The sequence below is a fragment of the Arvicanthis niloticus genome, chromosome 23 (genome assembly GCF_011762505.2).
Source record: "Arvicanthis niloticus isolate mArvNil1 chromosome 23, mArvNil1.pat.X, whole genome shotgun sequence".
NCBI lineage: Eukaryota > Metazoa > Chordata > Mammalia > Rodentia > Muridae > Arvicanthis > Arvicanthis niloticus.
Window position 1 is genome coordinate 18147976 of NC_133430.1, and position 20357 is coordinate 18168332.

General features: G+C 44.5%; 1 protein-coding gene across 1 annotated transcript in view; it reads right to left on the minus strand.

Annotated features, from left to right (window-relative positions):
* Positions 1-9894: 9894 nt before the first annotated feature.
* The window catches only part of Kcnk13 (potassium two pore domain channel subfamily K member 13), an 88305-nt gene continuing 77842 nt past the window's right edge, over positions 9895-20357 (minus strand). The window contains exon 2 of the mRNA XM_076921429.1: positions 9895-11572. Coding sequence (XP_076777544.1) covers positions 10689-11572 — 884 coding nt within the window. The 3' untranslated portion in view covers positions 9895-10688. The remainder of the gene's footprint in view (positions 11573-20357) is intronic.

Here is a 20357-nt window from a genome sequence, read left to right on the forward strand (position 1 = left end):
GTACAGGAAAATGTCACTAGAAGTCATTTTACTGCTATGTTCCTTTAGCGGAATGGTAGTGTTTGGTTTTCCCTTAGGTTCATGGCATATCTAGTCTCAGTTTCTTGACCACCCAGGCAGTGTTGGACATGGGTTTCATCTCATGGAGTGAGCTTTAACAATCAGACAGTGGGTTGGTTACTCCTACAACTTTTGTGCCATTATTGCATTAGAGTATCTTGCAGGCAGGTCACATGATAGATGCATAGCTTGCGTCTGGGTTGGTGTTGCATATAGTTTTTGCTCTGCTTGCCTTTATCTCTGGGAAGTGATAGCACTACCAGCTCCCACCAGCTTCCCTTGAATCCACAGATAAACACACACACACACACACACACACACACATACACACACACACACACCAGTTATATGTTTTCAACTTGCCTTTTTGGCACAATGGCTGGGCGCTACTCTCTCCTACATGGAAAAGCATGCCCTTACCAATTTCTTATCTCTGTCTCTTCTACCTACCCTAGACTTCAATTGCTAAACTCCTCTGACCGCTGCTGCCTGTAGGAGCAGACATACCTTCCACCCAGCAATTGGCCCATGGCTTGCTTTCTTTACTGACCGATCAAGAACCAACTGGGGAACAAGACCTTAGCACCAGTCTGGCTCCCTATAGGTTGGTTTTTACCTTTCTCTTCTGGTAGAGTGTAAAGTGCCTTCCAGGACCACGAACACTAGTTAGTAACACTAGTTACTAGGCTCTAGGTAGGTGCCAACTTGACTTTTCTGTGTTCAGTGAATTATGTAGGTCTTGTCTTCAGGAGTATGACTTTACCATCAGTTTGTAGAGAGCAACCAATACCTTGGCAATAGCTTGGGTTATTTGAGGGCTTCCATGAGACCCCTTTGGCAACAACTCATATAACCCATTTCTGGAACTGGAGGCTTTATTTGGTGATGAGAGATGATTAGTGGGGCTCCATCGCCCCCTTGTTTGGTGATTCTGACCGATGTCTTTCATACATGTATATAGTTTAAGAAGTTTCTACTCTATTCAGTTTTATAACCCTTAGTTTTAGCTGTCCTTCCTGTATTCTATTCTTTTCCAGACTCCTCCTTCCCGTCTCTATTTGATCTCCCATTTCTATTTCCCCTTCCTAGGGAGATTCTTCCCTCCCCACTACTCCTTGACTATATACCTAACCCATGTTTATGGATTGTGGACTGCTTATCAAGATTTAACAGCTAATGTCCACCATATAAGTGAATACATAACATATTTATTTTGGGGATCTAGGTTACTTTACTCAGGATGACTTTTTTTTCTAACTCTATCTATCTGTGAATTTCATGATTTCAGTGTTTTCTCTTTTAAATAGCTGAGTAATATTCCATTGTGTAAATAAATACCACATTTTTTTTTATCCATTCATTCATTGATGAACATCTAGGCGGTTTCAAATTTCTGGCTTTTATGAATAGAGCAACAGTGAACATAGATGAGCAAGAGTCTCTGTAGTAGGATTTAGACTGCTTTCTTATATGACCAGAGGTGCTATAGCTGGATCTTGAGGTAAAACTACTCCTAACTTCCTGTGGAACTGCCTACTGATTTCCATAGTGGCTGTACAAGTACAAATTTGTGAATCCTCAGCAATGCCTCACCATCCCCCAAATCCCTGCTGCCATTAGGTATCATGTGTTTTATTGATCGTGACTGTTCTGACTAGTGTAAGAAATCTCAGCGTAGTTTCGATTTGCACTTCTCTGGTTTTTGAGTGGTTAAGGGCTTCACAGCTCATTGTTTCTTCTTTTGAGAACTCTGTTTAGATTTGTACTTTACTTTTTAAATTGGGTTACTTGTTTTCTTGGATTCAAGTTTTTTTTTTGTTGTTGTTGTTTTTTTTTTTTTTTTTTTTTTTTTTTTTTTTTTTTTTTTTTTTTTTTTTTTTTAGTTCTTTATATATTTTGGTCACTAACCCTCTACTGGATGTGAGGTTGGTAAGAATATTTTCCCATTCTGTAGGCTGCCCCTTTGTGTGAATGATGATGTTGCTGGTTGCTTCACAGAAGCTTTTCAATTTTATGAAGTCCTGCTTATTAATTGTTCTTAGTGCTTGCACTAAGAAATTCTGTTCAGACAGTCTTTCCTGTGCCCGTGATTTCAAGGCTATTCCCCACTTTCTTTTCCATCAGGCTTAGTGTATCTGGCCTTTTCTTGAGGTCCTTGCTATATTTGGAGTAGATTTTTATTCGGCATGGTGAATATGGATCTATTTGCAGTCATCTACATGCAGGCATCCAGTTTGAACAGCATTTGTTGAAGATGCTGTTTTTTCTTTTAAACTTTTTTTTTTTATAACTTCCCCCTCCCCCTTTTTTCCCCCTGAGACAGGGTTTCTCTGTGTAGCCCTGGCTGTCTTGGAACTCACTCTGTAGACCAGGATGGCCTCAAACTCAGAAATCTGCCTGCCTCTGCCTCCCAAGTGCTGGGACTAAAGGTGTGTGCCACCACTGCCGGGCGATGCTGTTTTTTCCAGTGTATGTTTCTTTCTCAAATATCATGTGGCCATAAGTGTGTGAACTTATCATGTCTGGGTCCTCAATTCCACTGATCAATGTGTTTGTTTTTATGCCAATATCATGCAGTTTTTATTACTAAAGCTCTATAGTACAATTTGAGATCAGGGATGATGACACCTCTGGCAGTTCTTTTATTGTTCAGGATTGTTTAGTTACTATAGTGCTCTCTCTCTCTCTCTCTCTCTCTCTCTCTCTCTCTCTCTCTGTGTGTGTGTGTGTTGTAGCTCTGTGTGTATGTATATGTGTGTGTGTGTTTTCATATGAAGCTAAATATTGTCTTTTAAATTTCTATGAAGAACTGTGTTGAAATTTTGATGGGGATTGATTGAATCTGAAGGTTGCTTTTGATAGGATGGTGAAAAAGCTTTTTTCTTCCCAGATGTTCCCTGATAATGAACCTGTTGTCTAAGTACCAGAGACTGGTTTCTTTCTGTCTGGTAGGTCCAGTGTTCTGAAACACATTGCTTGATAGAATACAGATTTTTATTTTTCCATCTCTACACAGATTTGTCTTAAAATACAGTACTGAGAAAAAATAATAAGCATTGCTTCTAAAACTTGGATCTTTTTTTCCCAGGGCGAATAAAAAGCTATTATTGATTCCACATGGGCCAGCAGGAGAGAGATGAAAACCCACTTACAATCTTTAAAGATTTAAGGATAGAACAATAATAATAAAAACAGGCCCCTAAGCTATCAAATAAGAATATTCTAACAAAAATCTGAGACAAAAATAAAATAAAGCATGGCAAGACTGTCTATGAGTAAGCAGGTGACTTGGGGACACATAGGGCAGAGCTGAAATGGACCTTGCAGGCTGAAATGGACCTGCTCAGCTTAACAGAGGAGGTTGGTGAAGAGAGGAGAGAAAGTTCTAGAAGACTGAAAGAGAATCTCAGAGCTGGTGATGCCATTAGAATTTTGGTGGAGGCTGGTTCTCCTGGCTGCCTCCCCTCAGGTGGACAGTTTCAACAAGAGTTATACCCTAGAGATACTTAGCCCACCAGAGAGAGACAGTGTCTGATGACACTAAAGAGTCTGGATGCCTGTCCTCATGGCACCGGCAAAAGCCACCACACAGTTTTGTGCCCATGGTGTAATGGGGACCATGTCTGTCTTCCTAACACATGACTAAAGAGTAGATCTTATCTGTTAATTAATTTATAGTGTGTGTGTGTGTGTGTGTGTGCGTGTGTGTGTGTGTGTGTGTGTGTGTGTATGTGTATGTGTATTAACACAGGGTCTCATGAACTCTAGTCTTAGTCTTAAAATATGTAGCCTTGAACTCCTGAGCCAAAACAGAACAAAACACTAATAACCAATTCGGAACAATATCCTGCACATGTGAATGGTACAACCAAAAAACCTGAATTTAACCAAAAAAGCCACATCATTTACAAAAATTAGATTCTCTAGGGCTCCCCAGTTTTAGCCCACCGGAACTTTGCCTTCAGGACGTGTTAGCATTGAAATTTGGAGTTCCTTCCTTGAATATAAGGTCTGAGAATTTGCATCTGTAACAAGTTTCCAGTCACTGATACTGCAGCCTTTGGCCCAAGAACTGCCGCTCACCCACTAAACTTCACTTGAAGCTAATGTCACCAGCTGCTGAGGATATGAGGCTGAACTTGTGTCACAGCTGTGAGCTCAAGTCACACCCCAGTCCAGGTGTGCCTGGCTGTGCCAGCTGCAGGAAGCCTTGTTTTGTTTCTCTTTAATTCTCTTACTTTGAGATAATTTTATCCTTGTATGCAATCGTAAAAATAGTGCAGAGTGTTCCCATATACTTGTTACTCAACTTCCCCTTGCGTGAACCAACATCTTGCATAACCACAGAACACTCATCCAAACTAAGGATTTCAGCTTGGGGCAACACTATTAACTAGACGCCACCATTCATTGGACTTCATCCCCATCTTAGCACCCTGTTCACACTCCAGGATCCAACCCAGGAGCCTAAACCACATTAGTTCCAGGGGCCAACACAAACTACACCTTTGCCCTGTCTCCCCTGCTTCCTCCACACAACTCTGTCCCCATGACCTTGAGCTTTCAAGAGTCCTGGTCAGTTAGCCCTCAGGATGCTCCTCAGTGTGGGTTCAGCTGATGTTCTCATGTGACCAGATGGCAGGGATGGGTCACTGTGAGAACAGAGGACTCACAGCGTTGTGTCAGATAACATAGATGTGACACGTTTCACTACAGTGTTAACTTAGTTTTCTCGAGAATCATGGTGCCTACCAGAATTTGCCACTGTGGTTGTTTTCTTCATAACTATCAATATTTATAATTCTGGAGAGTGAGCCTGGGGCCGCAGTGCTATGCAAGCTTCTATCACTGAGCTACAGCTACAGCCCTAACTATCAAATATTTTGATAGCTACCCCTTGAAACTGCAAACACACTTGCTTGCTGGTGTCCCTTTCCCTCTCACACACACACACCACATACAAAGTGCAGTACACAAGTCACAAAGAGAAAATTTAGAAACCAGCTAGAGAAAAAAAGGAACATTATATTCTCAAGAACCAGGAAAACGATAGCAAAATTCTTATTAGAAGTCACACAAATCAAAAGACAACTGTGTGGTATTATTTGAAGGGCTACATTATTTTTTTAAAACCTGGCAATGTTAGAATTCTGTCAATCAGGAGTATTTTCAAAGGCAGAGGAGAGGGCTGGGGAGATGTTTCAGTGGGTAAAGTGCTTGCTTCTCACGTGTGAGCATTGGACTTTGGATCCCCAGAATGCATAGAAATGCCTGGCAGGTATGGCGGCCCACCTTACTCCCATCGCCCAGGAGGTAGAGAAAGGTCTTCCTTGGAACAAGCTCACTAGCCAGACTAGCAGATCAGTGAGCTCTGGGGTCAAGTGAGGGACCCTGCCTCAGTATATAAGTGGAAATCAGTTAGGAAGACCTCTGGCCTCCATATGCACACACATCCACACACATGTACCTGCACATGTGAAAGTACAGTCTCTCTGTCTCTGTCTCTCTGTCACTGTCTCTGTCTCTCTCTGTCTGTGTCGTTCTGTCTCTCTCTCTATGTCTCTGTCTCTCTCTGTCTCTGTCTCTCTTTCTCTCTCTCCCTCCCTCTGACCACCCCCTCAGTCACACGCCCATACAGAAAGTGGAGGCATAACAAGGACGTTTATCAGACAAATCGTGACTGAAGGAATCAATTCATTGTCATCAAAGGTGCCTTCTTGAAAGGAACCTTTCAGAAACTTCCCTGCCATTTTAAAACAATGGCAGGCAGGAGAAGAAACAGTTCTATATAGGATTGTAACTCATATCCATAGGTAGAATTCCAGCATTAGAGAGTTACCATCAGAACACCAAAGGAAATCACTTCCAGCCATATTCTCAAACCACTGCCAACCCAATCCTCAGTGATTGGGATAAAATCAGATCATTACTTATCCTCTTTATCCAGAAAGGTTGGAGGGAGTTTGAAGACAAGTGCCTGCCTGTTGTACAGTGTGGTTATGAAAATTACAGATACGAGTAAGCCCTAGATATTAAAGTGCTGCATGTGTGAGTGTATGTGTGTGAATGTGTGTGTATGTGTGTGTGAGTATGTGCATATATGTGTGTGAGTGTGAGTATATGTGTGTGAATGTGTGTGTATGTGTATGTGCATATATGTGTGTGAGTATATGTGTGTGAATATGTGTGTATGTGTGTGAGTATATGTGTGTGAATGTGTGTGTGTGAGTATATGTGTGTGAGTGAATGAGTGTGAGTATATGTGTGTGTGCATGTGTGTGTGCATGTGTGTGTGAATGTGTGTGTATGTGTGTGTATGTGTGTGTGTGAGTATGTGCATATATGTGTGTGTGAATGTGAGTATATGTGTGTGTATGTGTGTGAGTATGTGCATATATGTGTGTGAGTGTGAGTATATGTGTGTGAATGTGTGTGTGAGTATATGTGTGTGTACATATATGTGTGTGAATGTGTGTGTATGTGTGTATGTGTGTGAGTATATGTGTACATATATGTGTGTGAGTGTGAGTATATGTGTGTGAATGTGTATGTGTGTGAGTATATGTGTGTGTGAGTATGTACATATATGTGTGTGAGTATGAGTATATGTGTGTGAATGTGTGTGTATGTGTGTGAGTGTGAGTGTTGTGAGTGTGAGTATATGTGTGTGAATGTGAGTATATGTGTGTGAATGTGTGTGTATGTGTGTGAGTATATGTGTGTGAGTGAATGAGTGTGAGTATATGTGTATGTGCATGTGTGTATGTGAATGTGTATGTGTGAATGTGTGTGTATGTGAATGTGTGTGTGTGAATGTGTGAGTGTGTATGTATGTATGTATGTATGTGTGAATGTTTGTGCATGACTGTGTGTGAGGGTATATATGTGTGTGTGTATGACAGTTTCCAAAGTGTTGTATTGTATCAAGTGGTTTGATGAGGTCAGCTGATACTGAAATGGAAGCTCTCTGGAACAGGTACAAGGATTTGGTGGTGGGGGTGTCGGAGGGGGAACAAAAGTATGGAGGCACCTCTGAATAACAGAAGAAACACCAGCATTTAAATGGTGTGGTATGCAAAATCTTTCCCAGCTGGATGCGGCGTTAGTGGGGCTCCCCTCTTTAAATCCAAGCCTGCAGCCCACTGCCCACACACTTTCAAGAGTCCTGATTCCTTCCCCAGGCATCACCTCACGGGATCTTTCCATCAGCTTGTAGAGGGAGCTGGTGTTCTGCAGAGATGGGCTCAGCGGGGTGAGTGACTGGCACACCCTCCAGCACTAGGATCCAAGCCCTGATATTCTCACACAAAGAGCTGCTTGTTCACACGCTGGGCTGACTTCAGAAACAGTGCTCTGTTCTTTGTGTGCTGCTGTTCCAGATGTGGACACCAAGGATACCGGCAGAATGTGAGATGCCTTTAGGGGCCCTCAGTGTGGAATTAACATAGAATCATATAGTAAGGGATAGTTCCTTCCCAACTCCCTGGTTCTTTTGGCTTCATCACAGAACAAATCTGATTCAGGTATCACCTTCCCTTTCCCTACATTTAATAACAAGTTTTCTGTTGTCACTTAACAATGTGAAATGACATAGTACTTTTCAAAAATGTGTGTGCACTCGCTCATTGTGAAGGCCAAAGGACAGCTTGTGATAGTTTTTTTCTTCCGTCATGTGGGTCTCAGGGATTGAACTCACATTGTCAAGTTTGACAGCAAGCTTTTACCCACGGAGCCGGAGCCATCTCGCTGGCCTTTTGTTTTGGGACAGGGTCTCATGTGGCCTTGGCTGGCCTCTGACTTACTATATCACCAAAAAGCGGCCTTGAGCTCTGGGTCCTCTCACCTCAGCAGGCACTACTGTGGCCACCTATTCTCCATTTTTCTAAGAGAGAAAAGCCTTTGGGCTTAGTGCCTTTGCTCGGATACAGGATTTGGATAGAATTTAATAACACAGTTTGAGCTTTACTTTATCATCTTCTATTTATAGCAAGTGCTTATAGGCTTTCATTTGGTATGATGGTCTCTTTTAAAAACAATATGAATTATAAGCTGAGTCGATGAGATGTTGAGGAGACGGAAGCCTGGAGTTCTGCCACAACGCAGGCAAGCGATATGGGACGAACCTCAGAGAAACGGGCTGCCGACGTCACATGCCCGTGTCTGAGAAAACCCCGGACCTCCTACATAAAGCCTGAAAGCAACATCAGTAGGGAGACCCTGAACTCCTGACACAGGATCCTGGGCCAACTGCTATGCCCAGTTGAAGAGAGCTGAAAGCATGCCGGGTGGGAACAGAGGTGGCAAGAGGCAATAACAGTAAAGAAAAACATGGCTGCCATCACCCGGGAAAGGTATGGCCCACAAGCTTGCTTCCTTGCTGTGTGTATCTGCAACTCTATCAGGAGTCTCATGGATTCGGGCTTTGATTATTACTGTCTAAGATGTCCTGTTGACAGGTTCATGTCTGTGAGTAATAATCAAGAGTCTTTATTAAGTGAGAGTTCCTAATTTTTCAATTCCTAATTTTTTATTTACTCCTTCCTTCCCTCCCTCCTTCCCTCTCTCCCCTTTCTCCTTCCCTCCTTCCTTCCTTCTCTCCCATACACTTTTCTCCTAACACTGATTCTCCAATGTTCCCACTAGGGAACTCCCAGCCCAGAGAAAAAGCCGTTCACGCTTGGAGACTCAGAGAGGATTTTTGAGGGAACCCAAGTTCAATTTTCTAAAACTTTGGCTGAGTTGGACATCGTGGCTCGCTCCTGTAATTCTAGCATCTGGGAGACAGAGACTAAAAAGGTCACGTGTTCAAGGTCAGATGGAGCCACATAGTGAGAACCTGTCTCAACAGGCAAACAACACAGCTGGAAGGTTTATGCGGGCGTTGGAGCCCACCTACAGGAATCCACGTGTATGGTGATAACAGCAGCTCTGTCAACATCCCCTTTTGAAATTAATCCACTTGATGAGCTTTGGTTGCAAGGATGTGCCTGGCCTCCTGACACACTGCTGTGGTCTCGAGGGACCTGTACAGAGAAGCAATGACCTGCTCTATGCTCACCCTTGTACCAGGAATCTGAGCATCAACGAACTGTTAAGAAGGAACACCTAGCTCCTGGTGGCACAGAGCAGAGGGGCAGATTGCTTTGTGGTGACAATTACCCACTTAGATTTGGCAGCAACTCCAGGTTGCTTCCCTTGAAGAGTGATGCAGTTACAAACTGGAAGATAAAGAAAAGGTCTCACAGCCTACAGAGAAGCCTGGGGGGAGGGCTCAAAACTGGATGGAGGAAGGGCTAAGAGACCCAAGTTTATTCTCCTGATTCCTGAGTCCTTCTTCCAACCTCATCTAGCCAGGCATGAGACTCAGATGAGGGGCTGGTTCCTGAGTCACCTGCACTTCCTTTGTGACACTCAAGGGTGGAATGAGACAATGCCCAAGTGTGTTCTGAGTTCCCAGGCTCCGTTCTGCCCTTCCCTTGACTGGTTTTCTGCTGTCTTCTTTTCTGGTCCACCTAATCACTTCTGAGAGGGCTGTGTGTACCCACTCTAATCTTGTAAAAAAAAAAAAATGACTCCTGCTATGCCTTACATGTTTTTGTCTTGCATTTCAGAAGGCTAGCAACCTCCATTCCTAGGAAAGATGCTATAATGGCCTGGGAGAGTCACATCTCTGGCCTTGGTACAGTCTCAGAAGCCAGCCCTGCAGTAGGTGAGACCAGAAGCCCCACTTCACTTATGTGTCCTAGAATGTTATGCTCCAGCCAGACTCCATGATGAGGCACATAGCTCTAGCTTCCTTTACACTGCCCACAATGACTCTCCATAGCCTAATAGTTAACAAAATGAGAATTTATTAAATTTTCAGTTCTAATAAATAGTCAGTTGCCTCTACACCAGGCTCCAAGCCCTGGTAAAAATGACGCAATCCGTGTAACCATTCAGAGAGAACACAGTAAGCTGTGGGCTTTAGTTACAAGACGGAGTTTCCCTCTTCCTTGACTCATCACCAAGCTTAAAGGTTTGAAGATGGATTTAGTTTTCTTATCGTGTAAGATCCAAAAGATACATTAGTCAAACAGGAAACAAAACAAAACGAAACCAAGACTCCCAAACAGAGAAGCAGGTATAAAGAGATTAGATGGTTTCCTCCTCAACTAAACCAACAAGAGATATGCTTGGAAGGAAGCCCAGCAAAAAGGCCCCATTCTGGAATGTTCGTTGCCTTTTCTTGCAGGGCTGGGTGAAGTTCAGCCACCATTCACATTCCAGAATAGAATCAGGCTTTTGGGGGTCGTCCCCCCCCCCACCTTAGGGATGGATCATGGCGGGGAAATCGAAGCTGGACTGAGACTCATCTCCCTCAAACAATTACAACTCTGGAGGAAGGTGAGGCCCTTAGCAATTCCAAATGTGAAACTTGGAATTCAAGCGTAAAGAGTCAGGGAAGGAGGTCCCAGTCCTCAACTTTGAGAGGTTCCAGTTGCCAGAGGCCAAGGTCAGATTTCAAAAGCTGGACTGGAGTCGCTAATTGCAACAGCCAGAGACACAGCTGAGTTCACCGGCGGGTGTGACATTGTCTTATTCCCCACTTGCCCTGAGTTTCTTCACCTAGCAGCTACTTCTGGTTCCTACCTATCTCCACTGGTCTCTGCCAACCTGTTATTCATTACTGCAAAAGCTCCCACTCCCCCTGAGAACTCATCATCCCGAGAGGATGCACTGGTTTGGTGGGGTCCACCATTGGCCATCTCAGACAACTGCTTTTGCAGGATGGCCAGGGAGACCTTGTTGGTGTCCTTCATGGAGATCATCTCCCCCGAGAGACGTCGTCCGTCAGTGTCACTTTCCATCACCCCGTCCGTCTCTATGGAGATGTTGCACCTGTTCCGGATGTTGCCCGGCATCACCACATTCCTCCGGGAGCGCAGGAGTCCTCTTTGGCATTGTGGGAAGCACCCGCTATCCAGTTTCCTCAGGATCCAGTTCACAGTCTGTTTGATCAGGATGGAAATGACGTTAAACAAGGAGTAGATGCAGCAGACACCCATGAGGATGAGGAAGAAATTGACGAAGCGGTAGAGTCCTTGGCTCTGATACTCAGCATTCTGGCTGCTGACCAGGTCCCCGAAGCCAATGGTGCTGAAAGCCACAAAACAGAAGTAGACTGAGTCAAAGTAGCTCCAGCCCTCCATGGTGGTGTACAGAGCTGAGGCTCCGCAGGAGATGGCCACGGATGCCAAGCATAGGATCAGCATGACGTAGTACACGGAGGGCTTCCAGCCAGCCAGGCTGTCCACCTCACCCTTTCCAGGGGCCTTCAGGTTGTCCTGGGTCACCGCCCCACGTCTGCGCAGCTGCTGCTGGTGACAGGATCTCATGACATAGGCGATGACAGTGATCAGCCGCTCCAGGAAGAGGTTGAAGAAGAGGATGGTACTCGCACACCCAATGAGACCATAAAAGATCAGAAAAATCTTTCCTCCCGTTGTGGCTGGTGTTGTCATCCCAAACCCTGAAGAAGACAAAAGCCAGGGGAGAAAAAAAGTGAGTGGGAGCCTGGCTGGGAGTGGAGTTGGTCTAGAGCAGTTGTTCTCAACCTTCCTGACGCTGTGACCCTCTAACCACAGCATGGTTCCTCATGCTGTGGTGACACCCCCCCCCCCCCCCCCCCGCCATGAGTATCTTGTTGCTACTTCATAAATGTAAATTCGCTACTTTTATGAATTCTAATGTAAATATCTGATATACAGGATATCTGAAATGCGAACCCCAAAGAGATCCCACCCACAGGTTGAGAACCACTGGAGTATATGGCTTGGAGCCTGGTGAAGGACAGGAAGAAACAGAGTTATAAAATCCCTCAGCCCTAGCCTTTTTAGGAAAGCCGAGAATCCCCAACGCTGTTGGAAGGCAGCAGTTGTTCAGCATACAGAGTTTGGCCTGCTGCAAGCCCATATGCTACTATTGTGTGAGGCGGGAAAAGGCCCCCTTTACTCTGAGTGAAGAGTGGATCCAGCCAAAAAAAAAGTCTTAGTGACAAGGATGAGACTAGATCTCAGCCTGCTTCCCTCCTTTTGCCAGATGCTCTCGTTGTTCGAGAACACGAACAGCCATAATCAGCAGACCTTGTTCAGAGAGACAAAAGCTCCTACAAAAATAAAGGCTTATGCAGACTCTCAAGAATTCATTTATTCCACACGCACAGAACCAGGGATAAAACGAGAAGTGCTGTGTCTCCCTGGATCTCTGGTTCTGCGGAACGATTGGTATATTTTATGGTAAGTACTGGGCTTGGGAGTGGTACAGAGCTCCGTGGCAGCCGCAGAGAGGGGCATCCCTCTCAGTCTTGGGGTTATGCAGAGGGTCTTGGAAACTCAGGAGGTATGGTACAGGCAGAAGGAACATGCAAGTAGTAACGATGGTCCCATTTCCTCCTCTTCTGTGTGTATGTGTATGAATGTGGTACATGTGTGTCTGGATACGCATGTGCACTTGCTTGCACACATGCACGCATTTGGGGACTGGAAGTAGATATAGGGTATCTTCCTCAACTGCAGTCCACTTTATTTATTGAGGCAAGGTATTTCACTGAACCTGTAGCTCACTGACTCCTGAGCTTAGCTAGTCAGCGTGCCCTGGGGACACCCAGTCTCTGTCTCCTGAGTGTTGACATCTGGTCCTCACACCTTTCCCTTAATTTGCAAGTTCACCTTTCTCGTTGTGTCCCATCCCTGGGATCCCAAGCCTTAACCAATCTTTGTCTTGTAATTTCCTCCCAAACCTGTCCTTTGTCTTGTTGCTACTGGTCAGCTAGTGGCTGCCTGCCTTAGGTTCCCTTGGGAAATGGTCAGATCAGAGCTTCGACAGCGTGGGCTTCTGGGGTTATGACTTTATGGTGATCAGAGATGAAGTCAAGGGACCACCTTTTCCAAGCACTTCACCACTGAGTCACAAGCACATTAGGTAATTAATTAGGTAGTTAGTCCCCAACTCTTGAAGGAACTTGTAGTTACTTTATTTGATGGACTCAGTAGATTCCCTGAAGCAGGAGAGCTTGTGAATGTTCGCTGTAGAACGTTGAAAGCAGCAGGCTGAGCCACTGTGTGTTGGGCCACAGCTGTGGAATGACTTATCTCCCCAAATCTTATCTTTCCTATCCAATGATATAAGCATTTAACTCATAACCATTCATAACCATTTAATTCTCCAAGTAAAATCATGGTTCTGAGCTGTGTCTATTTGGGAAGCAGAAGACCTCAAACCAAGATAATGGAAGATATTGAGTTTAGCTTATATCAAAATAGGATAGAAAGGAATGTGGGATATTGGGTAAGAAAGGGGTGAGAGACAAGGAACAGTGGGATGGAGATTTTGAATGTTAGGACCCTTGATGGTGGAGGAAAAGATCAGAATATCACCTCTCCTATGGAAACCTTGCTTCATAAATCAAAGTTCCCCTCAGCCATCTTGCAGTGAAGATTCTTATTTATCTCCATTATGTAAAGAAATTTGTTGTTCTCGCTGGTTAGGATCATAATTCTTTAGCCTCAAGCTCAGATGAAGTGGTTAGAGTTGGAGAGACTTGAGTTTGATGCGTTAAGTGCTTTTGAGTTTAACAAGTCGATTTCAAACAGTGTCATAATCTACCACTGAGTCACTAAGCTTGTTAGGCAATTAGTTCCCAAGTATTAAAGGAACTTGAAGTTAGATAGACTCAGTGGATTTCCTGAACCAGAAGAACTCCCTACAGATCCCTATAGAGTGAGTACTCCCTATAGAGTGAGTGTTCCCTATAGAGTGAGTGCTCCCCATAGAGTGAGTGCTCCCTATAGAACACAGAAAGCAGAAAGCTGAGCCCATGTACTATGTGTTGGGCTACAGCTATGATAGGAACACTTCTTATCTCCTCAAATTCACGTGCTGACCTCCACCCACAAGGTGGAAAGTTTAGAAAATGGTCCTATGTGAGGTGACTAGCATGTAGGGGAGGGACCTTCATGGATGCCATATGTGTCCTCATAATACCTTTGGGGCTGGATATGTGGCTTAGTTGGTAGAGTAGTGCTTGTCTGATGAGCTGGGTGTAGTAACAGGTGCCTGTAATCCAGCATATAGGAGATGGAGCCAGGAGGAACAAATGTTCAAGGTTCAAGGTTCAAGGTGTAGGCTACATAGGGAGTTTAAAGTCAGCACAGACAACAACAAACTACAACAAAAGATACCTTATCCGTTCTGCCATGTGAGAACACTGCGAGGACTCTATGGACTTCCAGAGCCATGAGCACTATATTTCTCTGTTTCTAAGCCAGCCTTGTTACAGCATCCAGAATGAATTTAGACAGCCATCCAAGATGACCTGGACGAGCTCCTTGTGAGAATTCCTTCCCTGAAGAGCTATAAACAATGTCTACCCCCTGCTTACAAGATCCCAAAGACAAGTCAAAATATGACCTGCATATAAGCTCCCGATGACAAACCAAAGTATAACTCCACCAGAACTTCACCCTGGGGAACCAAGGAGTTTGCCGAGCTTCCTTATAGCACACAGCTATTGATTGTGAGCAGCTCCTGTCCTTCAAGCCATTGGATGACTTCCCTGCTATCATGGACCTCACCCTTCAATTGTGAGCTGAAATAAGCTCTTTTTTTTTTTTTTTTTTACCTCTTGGAGTTGTTTTTGTCAGGGCATTTTATCACAACAACAACAGAAAGAAACTAAGGCAAAGAACACACACACACATCACACACACACACACAGAGGACTGGACCCATACTAAGCAAGTGTTCTACCATGGCGCTATACTGAAACATCCTTTGCTGGATATAAAGCAAATACCACACAGCCCACTAATTCACTCATCAACAAAGAGCATCTCCGACTGCCAAGGACTTTGATTATCTACCATAACTACTGTTCTATTACCACACCTAATAAAAGCTAATTCCTAAACATCAGATAAGCCTGATCTGTATTCAGCTCTCTCAGAAACAGCTTTCTACAGATAACCTGTGTGAACTGGCTTCCCTCACAGTGCAGACATCTCTTTTGTCTCTTTTAATTGTTAACAGTCCCCCTCCACCATCATTTGTTAGGTAAATGTTTCCTCAGGAGAAAATTTTTAGAAATAATTAAAGGAAGGAAACCTTTTGTGTATTACGAGAATGCCTCCACGTTTAGTGACTCGTGTATTCTTTGAAGGGACAGAGAAATTGCCACAAATTGTCTAGAAGCAAATTGGGAATATGTAGCAGTTGTCATATGTTGATAATGACATCAATTTACTATAACCTCCAAAATATCAAACGTAAGACTAAGGCCCCTGCATGCCCATAATGTGATAGATTGCATTTGAAATCCCCAAAGGCCATGTGACAACAGTGTGGCCACCATCCTCTGGTACTGGGTAGGGCTGGAAACACTAAGACCTGGAGCTGAGTGGGAGGAACATCATTGGTGCCTGATTCTGGGACTTCTCTCCCCATCTCACCTCCTTCTTTTTCTGCTTTTCCATCTTCCAGGAGGTGGACTATTTCCTCAAGTATGGCTAAGATGTTCTTACCTTACCACAGGCCTAAAGGCATCAGGCCAAGAGACCACGAACTGAAATTCCTAAAACCATGAGCCAAAATAAGTCTTATATTATTATTCTCATCATCATTATCATTATCAGTGTGTGTGTGTTTGTGTATGTGTCTGTGTGTGTCTCTGTGTGTCTGTGTATGTAGGTCAGCAAACAACTTTTAGGAGTCCACTCTTTTTTTTTTTTCCTTCGTGGAATCTGGTGATTGAACTCTGGTTTATATGACAATTGAGCCACCATGCTTACCCTAAATCTTTCCTTTTAAAGACTTTTTTATTTCAAATACCTTGTTATGATAGTGGAGATCTGAATAATATGTCTCTCACCCACTTTAATGTCACACTAAAGGGAAATGACTAAATGGCAGAGCCACTTAAATTGGTTCATACCTCATGTTTTAGAGCCATCAGATTTACCATTCCTGACTGCCCTGTCTCTAACCTTGTGTTTCATGGGCTAATACGGCCCTGTCACACTTGCTATGACTGGCTGACAAAAGCATTTTAATGCTACCCATATACAGATGGTAAAGATGATTTCTTCATCTAATAAATATTTAAGAAGGATGCCCCCATGCCAGGCTTGAGCTGTTCTGAAGGTGTCCTTCACCTCTGCTGTCTTAACTGAACATTTCCTTCAATTGGGAAGAACTCTCTGGATATAAAAGACAAATGTCTGCGGATAAAGTCTTTAACTAGAGTCTCCTAAAGAAAATGCTGTAAGCACAGAGATAGAATATCCAGGGTCAAGTGATTTCAGTCAAGATATACTTCCTCTGGGAAGTCATCACTTGGGCTTTGAACCTGGTACTTTGTGTGACATTAAAGTGGGTGAGAGACATATTATTCAGATCTCCACTATCATAACAAGGTATTTGAAATAAAAAAGTCTTTAAAAGGAAAGATTTAGGGTAAGCATGGTGGCTCAATTGTCATATAAACCAGAGTTCAATCACCAGATTCCACGAAGGAAAAAAAAAAAAGAGTGGACTCCTAAAAGTTGTTTGCTGACCTACATACACAGACACACAGAGACACACACAGACACATACACAAACACACACACACTGATAATGATAATGATGATGAGAATAATAATATAAGACTTTGAAATCAAGTATCAGAAACAATATAAGTGGTTGATAAAATCAGGCCAAACATTAAACATTTTCGGAGTCACTGTTGCAGACACTGTTGTCTGGCTTCAGGGAGGATGGAATCTCTGTCAGGTGGTTAGAATTGCAGATTCATTGGATCTGGGACACACCCTCTGGGCTGGGTGGGTCTGCCAGAGCCCTAGCAGAGAGTGCCGCCTCTTGGCCTCTTGCCTTCACTCCTTGCTGGTGTTGACTCTCTTTGCTGATACTGGGCTTTGGCATCTTACCATTGCAATGTGAAAACCAGAGAATCTCCTGTGCTTTTGGTACGAAACTGGCGACCAGCTTCGTGGGCCCTCAGCCTCTCCAGCAAGCAAATGGCCCCTGCTGGACTACCTATCCAAGGTTCTGTAAGCCCATCTAATAAACACTCTGTAAGATGTATTTCTTCTGTCAGTCTCTCTCTGGGGAACCTTGACTAATCCAGAGATAAAGCACGAAAAACTAGAGATCATGCAGGGCAGAGCTTCTGCGCTCCCAAGGAGCTTGTTAAAGAATGACCTACCCAAGACTCACCCCGACACACCCCAATTCCAGAACCAGGGAGACAGAGGACAGAATACCTCCATTTCAAATAGCTTGGAGTAATTCTGTGGCAAGAGTAACTGACCTCACCTGGAAGCTGGTAGAAACATCCATCAGCTTGGGTCAGGACTCTGGAGGGAGACTGGGTTGATTTAGGGGAAGCCAGAGTCAGGAAGAGTCTAAATTAGGGTACCCCCAATGTCCTCACCAAAACTCAGTGAGGAATGTTCCCAGAGATGACTGTAGCTCTGACTTCTGTATGACAGTAGAGGCATTTCAAATGTTATATCAGAACAATCTTCAGAAATATTAGGCTAACTACATCCCTCATGGCTGATAGGATGGTAGCTTGCCTTTTCTTCTTTGAATTACAATGTTCCCCATATAATTTGAGCACATTCTACTTCCTGTATTACTCATGAGAAAGGAAATGAAGAGAGGAAAGCAGCTTCCCACCGTTTCCTGTTACTGTTACAAAATACCCGAGGCTGGACATTTCATTTATTTAGCTCACAATCCTGGAGGCAGAACCATTGAATAGCATGGAGCCAACTCTTTTGTGTGCACCATGTCATGGCAGATGTCATCACTGAGGGAGGAAGTGTAATAAAGAGTGATCAGGTGGCAAAGACAGGAAACAGAAGTGAGGATGGTGGCCGGCCATCTTGCTCTTTTTATAGTAACTCTCTCAGGAGAACTACCCAGGGTTTCTGAAAAAGTGAATCAATTCCTTCTGGAGATCAGCACATCCTGTGGTTTCCCTTTACAAATTCTTGATATTGCTAAACTAGGGACTAAGCCTTAACACACAACACACTGGGAGACACACTCAAGGCATCTCTACCTGCCAATTTACCACCTATAGTGGGGACTTTCTGTAGGGGAAGGTCCAGTTCTGCTTTGTAGAATGAGGTTTTAGCTTATGGGAGGTGAGAAGGAAGATTGAAGAACAAAGAGATACAGAGCTGTGACCAAGGACAGAGGTGGACACTGTTTCTAAAGTGGATTTCCTGGTGTGCAGCTACTTGTGTGTGTGTGCTCAATGGTAGTCAACAGACAGTTTTGGGTTGTCCTCTAGTCTGGGACTGTGAAAGGTAGCTTGGTTCCTGGTTGAGCTAAGCCTCGAAACCCTGGATACCCTAAAGGGACGAAAGGAGTCTAGCCTGTTCCTGGGCACCAGGCCCCTGTCACTAACCACAACCCCCCATAGATTTGTGACCATCAGCCACTTAAGGGCACCGCCCCAATCCCCTCCACAAGTAGAGGACATGACCTGTGATCATGTTGGCTCAAGACAGATTTCCATTTTAATGAGGTACCTAAAGGCCTGGAGGGCTTAGCCAATAAACTCTCCTTCCCAGACACTCCTCCCTACAAAAGATATTTAACCTCAGGCCCACCCTGAGAACTGGGGTATGGTTTTACTCATCCACTTTCTGCCATGACAATAAGTGCCTTAAAACCATGGACTTCCACTTTTCATCGGGATCGGTTGTGGGGAGCCACAGAGATGGCCTTTGCCTAGAGGGACGCTGTCTAATCTCCCATAGAAGGCCTCTCTGTGCTCCCAACCATAACCGCCACCAAGTTCAAGGCCCCCAAGACTAGGACTCTCCCCGAGAGACCAGCCAGAGCTCCCCGATTTTCCCCTAGTCCCTGGGCCAGATCCAGCCCGCAGGCCCCCACTTCATTCTCGACTCTTCCGTGGCTTCTAGCCACCTCCGAATGTCCAAGAGCCTGAGAGCTAGATGGCCCCGGCCTCCTTACAGGCCAGGGGACTCTCAAGCTAGTTCCTGCTCACACCTCAGATCGAGCTTTCCTACCCCAGGAGCAGTGTCCTGGGGCTTTCCTATAGCCCAACACCTGCCCCGCCCCGTGCCAGCGTGGGGTAAGCGCCATCCCCAGGCAGCCATGCCTTGTGGCAGAGCAGATATGGGACCTCCCCAACTCTACACTGTAGGTTAAAAGCGATTTGTTTCAAAGGAGGTTCCCGGCCCTTTCTGCTATGTCACGCATCTAGACCTGAGCCCAGTTCCTTGCCTAGACAATGAGGACAGCCTTGAGGTTGAAGAATCACTTTCTGAGACTTTCCCCTCCATGACAGAGAAACTGGTTGATTTGGCCATGGGCGATCCACAGCCATAGAGCTGAAAGTTGATCATCGCAGCCGCAGCTGCACTGTAGCAAAGACAAAGAACTTCCTGCTTTGTTCTGTGGACTGTTGCTTTGTTCTGTGAGCTTTGACCTCTCTCTCCATGTCCTCGAGAGCAAGGCCACTTGACTGTCATTTCTGCTCTGAGGCAAACAAAGTGTCTCCAGGAGGATGATGACAGACTGCACAGGCGGAGCCCTTAGTTGGAGACAGACACTGAGTTCAGTGGTGGGGATCACATTTCCCATGGGAAACCCGCCTACTCCCATCACACTGGGAACACTGACAGGCTGAGTTCTACAACCTGCTCAGAGCTAGTGGCAGTCTTGGCGGTTCCAACCATCCTTAACCTAAGTCCATCCTGGCTGCAGCTTATTCTGGGTTTCCCTTTGATAAAATGAGGGTGGGGGACCTACATGAACTCTAAGACCCATTGAATTACAATGTCCTATGATTCATGTGCTGAATCTGGGCTCGTTCTATTTATTTGTTCCTTAAAGGATTCTGGGAAGATGAACACTGCGCATGTTCAGGGCTCCCGGGCCATGCAGATTGCCTGTCTACCTGAAGAGAAATCCATCTATACCAGCTCTCAAGACATTGCAGGTTGACTGGATGACTCCACAGGATCCCAGCCAAGCCAGAAGGAAGCAGTGTCTACCACCCCAGGCTCTAATGCCCACAGTAAGTGTGGGCAAATGTAGCTGCTACAAGTTCTTCCTAAAATGAACAGTATTTCTGGAGTTTGATATTCTTAAGGTTATGACTCCTCTTTCATTTTAATAACAGCCAGCCACCTTTGACAAAGGATTGGGGATTCTTTTATTTTTATTTATTGTTATTATTATTATTATTATTATTATTTTTTGTTTGTTTGTTTTTT